This window comes from Mandrillus leucophaeus, unplaced genomic scaffold (assembly GCF_000951045.1).
Source record: "Mandrillus leucophaeus isolate KB7577 unplaced genomic scaffold, Mleu.le_1.0 Scaffold120, whole genome shotgun sequence".
In the NCBI taxonomy this organism is placed as follows: domain Eukaryota; kingdom Metazoa; phylum Chordata; class Mammalia; order Primates; family Cercopithecidae; genus Mandrillus; species Mandrillus leucophaeus.
In genome coordinates, this window is record NW_012100321.1 from 434,929 (window position 1) to 438,892 (window position 3,964).

Consider the following 3,964-nt stretch of genomic DNA (forward strand, 5'->3'; position numbering starts at 1 on the left):
GCCCGGCCTTATTTATTTATTTATAATATTTTTGAGACGGAGTCTTACTCTGTCACCCTGGCTAGAGTGCGGTGGCTCCATCTTGGCTCACTGCAACCTCCACTTCCGGGTTCAAGCAATTCTCCAGTCTCAGCCTTCAGAGTATCTGGGACTACAGGCACAGGCCATCACGCCCAGCTAATTTTTGTAGTTTTAGTAGAGACAGGGTTTTACCATATTGGTCAGGTTGGTCTCGAACTCCTGACCTCAGATGGTCCACCTGCTTTGGCCTCCCAAAGTGTTGGGATTACAGGCAAGAGCCAGTGTGCCCAGCCTATTTATTTACTTATTTTGAGACAGACTCTTGCTCTGTCACCCAGACTGGAGGGCAGTGGCGCAATCTTGGTTCACTGCAACCTCCACCTCCCAGGTTCAAGCGATCCTCCCACCTCAGCCTCCCAAGTAACTGGAATTACAGGTGTTCGCTACCACGCCCAGCTAATTTTTATATAGACGGGGTTTCACTATGTTGGCCAGGTTGTCTGGATCTCCTGGCCTCAAGTGATCTGCCCACCTCCCAAAGTGCTGGGATTACAGGCGTGAACCACCGCACCCAGCCATATTTCATTTTAACAGATGGAAACACAGAGGCCCAGAAATAAGAGACCTGCTCATAATCACATGAAAAGGAAATGTTGCACCAGGACTTGGAATCCAGGCCCGATTTGGAAGTCTGTGCCCACAACCGTACTCTTACAGTCCTTTCCCTGGTCCCAGGGTCCCACCCTCACCCACCTTACCTAGGGACTTGGGCCTCTCGCTGGCATAGATACCCCGGGGCTCAGAGGGACCTAGGCGACCATAGGAGCTGGATCCAGAGAAGCCACTGTCCCCACAGAAGGTTGAGGGTGGTGAATCTGGACCTCCCGTGGAGCTGGGATCTTCATAGAAGCCTGAATTTCCAAGAGAAGCAGAGAGATTTCAGGGGGTTTGGGTGGGAAAACCAGGGCTGGGGAAAGGAGGAGATGGCGTGGGGAGAGACATGGAGAAATAGGGATACAGGGAACATGGAGGCATCCCAGGCAGACCCTACCCCTCTATCCATGCTCACCCGAGCTGCGCCCGCTCTCCTGTTCCAGGCCCCCAGACTCCAGGCTCAGGTCTCCCAGCTGCTGGCCCAGGTCCCAGACGAGCCCAGGCAGGGCCTCCTGAAGGTATAGGGAGAGAAGGATGGTCAGAAGGCCCCCAGTCCTCTGCCAACTGGTCCCCATGAGCTTATGGGCAGAGTTTCACTTTGACAATGAGGCTCTTGCTTCAAAAGGATAAAAGCAGTACCTGAGTCCCAGGAACCCCTCAAGATCTCCGTCCCCTCATCCCCATTAGAAAGTCCTTCTGACTGTCTAACTCCAGTCCTTCATGCTGCAGCCCCATCTCATTCCCTCTTAGGTGTGATGAGGCCTCAGAAAACCCCCATCTCTTGCCCCCTGTTTACCAGTTGCTCCCCCCAATCTGTGCTCAGAACCCCTCAACCCCGATTAGAATGTCCCTCCTTGAGTCTAACCTGAGGGATTGTTGTAAGGACAGTTTACTACTAAAAGGTAGTGTCCATGACCCCCAGATCCCTTAGTCATAGGTCTGCCTTCTTCTCCAAGTTTTTCTTTTTTTACTTTATTTGTTTGTTTACTTATTTATTTATTTTGAGACAGAGTCTCACTCTGTCGCCCAGGCTGGAGGGCAGTGGCATGATCCCAGCTCACCACAGCCTCTACCTCCCGGCATCAGGCAATCCTCCCACCTCAGCCTCCTGAGTAGCTGGGATTACAGGCGCCCACCACCATGCCCAGATAATTTTTGTGTTTTCAGTAGAGGTGGGGTTTCACCATGTTGCCCAGGCTGGTCTTGAACTCCTGATCTCAGGTGATCCACCCGCCTCGGCCTCCCAAAGTCCCAGGATTACAGGTGTGAGCCACTTCGCCCAGCCTCTCCCTGTCTTTGACCTTTTTTTTCAGCTACACCCATTGCCCCTTATCACCAACAGAAGGTCCTTTTGTGAGTCTTCCTTAAGTCCCTCCTGCTGCAGATTGCCTCTTTCCCCAATATGGATAAAACAGGCTGACCACGACTCATATAGCTCTTTGCTCTCCCTTCAGAAAGAACCTCCAAGCCTCCTAGACAGTCCTGTGAGTCTAGCCTTACTGGTACTGCAGCAGCCATCCCCAGCACGTTCCTTTGCCCCAGAGACCACATCCTCCTTCTGCCTTTGGTCCACTCCCACCAGGAAGCTCCAGTGGGTCTACCGTTCCTTATCGCCATAAGAAATTTCCAGGAGTCAGGCCGGGCGCAGTGGCTCACGCCTGTAATCCCAGCACTTTGGGAGGCTGAGGCGGGCGGATCACATGAGATCTGGAGTTGGAACCCGACTGGCCAATATGGTGAAACCTCGTCTCCACTAAAAATACAAAAACTAGCGGGGCATGGTGGTTTGCACCTGTAGTCCCAGCTACTTGAGAGGCTGAGACGGGAGGATTGCTTGAACACGGAAGGCAGAGGTTGCAGTGAGCCGAGATTGCGCCATTGCACTCCAGCCTAGGCAACAGAGTAAGACTCTGTCTAAAAAAAAAAAAAAAGGAAAAAAGGAAAAGAAATTTCCGTTAGTCTACCCTGGGTGCTTCTTGCTGCAGGAAAAGAGCACTTCTCATCAGATGTGAATTAATGAAGGTGAAAGCCCTTTTAGGGGAGTGACCGTGACAAGAGGTGGCGTAAGGGCTGAAGCAACACGGATGGGGTCTCCAGGACATTAGGATTTAACCTCATTTTAGAAAAGAGAGGGTCAGAGGCAGAAGAAGCCTCACATGGGTCTGAGTGAGGCTGGGTAGCAGCAGGCAGCCTCAGGCTGACGGCTGACCCTCAGACAAAAGCGGCTTGTCTGGACGGCAGGAGGGAGGGAAGTAGGGAGGAGGGTTTAGGAGGGCAGGCACCCAGCCCTGCCTATTTAGGGCAGAAAGACTGGCCGGCTCCCCGGCAGCCACAACCCCCCCCAGTCCCAGTCTCTCCAGGGCCCAGCCTCTCCCCTCCCCCGAGAACAGAAGCCCCCATCTGGGCCTGTTTATTCGAGGAAGGTCAACAAATCGTTCTACTTTGGGCTCCTGCCCTGGGCATGTTGAGACGCTCACGGTGAAGTCATCTTTGAGCGGAACTCAAAAAAGCAGCCGAATGGTGCGGCATCAGGAAGTAGCTAGAAAAATCTGTCGGACCGCCCATGTCCCCCATGTCATGTCCCCCACAAATCACTGGCAATACTCACTCCCCTCTAGCCACGCCTGGCCTCGCCACCGTCCCTCGAACATACCACGGATGCGCCTACCTCGGGAGAATGTTTCCCCCATATACCTTCCTTGCTTCATTCAGGTCTTTGGTGACCTGATCTCTTCTCTCACACCTTTCCAAAATAGCTCCCCCGTCATTGTGCACCCTGTTGCCCTGCTTTTCGAGTTTTTTCTACGTATCAGTAATGACCTCTTGATTTAAAATTATACATTGGGCCGGGCTTGGTGGCTCACGCCTGTAATCCCAGCACACTGGGAGGCCGAGGCAGGGAGGATCACTTGATTTCAGGAGTTCAAGACCAGCCTGACCAACATGGTGAAACCCTGTCTCTACTAAAAATACAAAAAATAGCCGGGTATGGTGGTGCGCGCCTGTAATCCCAGCTACCCAGGAGGCTGAAGTAGGAGAATTGCTTGAACCAGGGAGGCGGAGGTTGCAGCGAGCCGAGATCACACCACTGCACTCCAGCCTGGGCAACAGTGAGACTTCGTCTCCAAAAACAATTAAAATAAAATAAAATTATACATCAAGGTGTCATTCGTTTGTTGAATCTCTGACTAGAATGTCAGCCCTAGGAATGCAGAGATTTCTGTCTGTTTTGCTCACAGGTGTACCCCCACCCAGTGCCTAGAACTGTGCCTGGCACAAAGTGGGTGCT

The 3,964-nt window shown here is 52.5% G+C and overlaps 1 protein-coding gene across 1 annotated transcript in view; it reads right to left on the reverse strand.

The window, feature by feature from the left end:
* Positions 1–597: 597 nt before the first annotated feature.
* Positions 598–3,964, reverse strand: part of DACT3 (dishevelled-binding antagonist of beta-catenin 3) — an 8,342-nt gene continuing 4,975 nt past the window's right edge. The window contains exons 2-3 of the mRNA XM_011969626.1: positions 1,091–1,187; positions 598–932 (exon numbers count right to left, since the gene is read on the reverse strand). Coding sequence (XP_011825016.1) covers positions 733–932; positions 1,091–1,187 — 297 coding nt within the window. The 3' untranslated portion in view covers positions 598–732. The remainder of the gene's footprint in view (positions 933–1,090; positions 1,188–3,964) is intronic.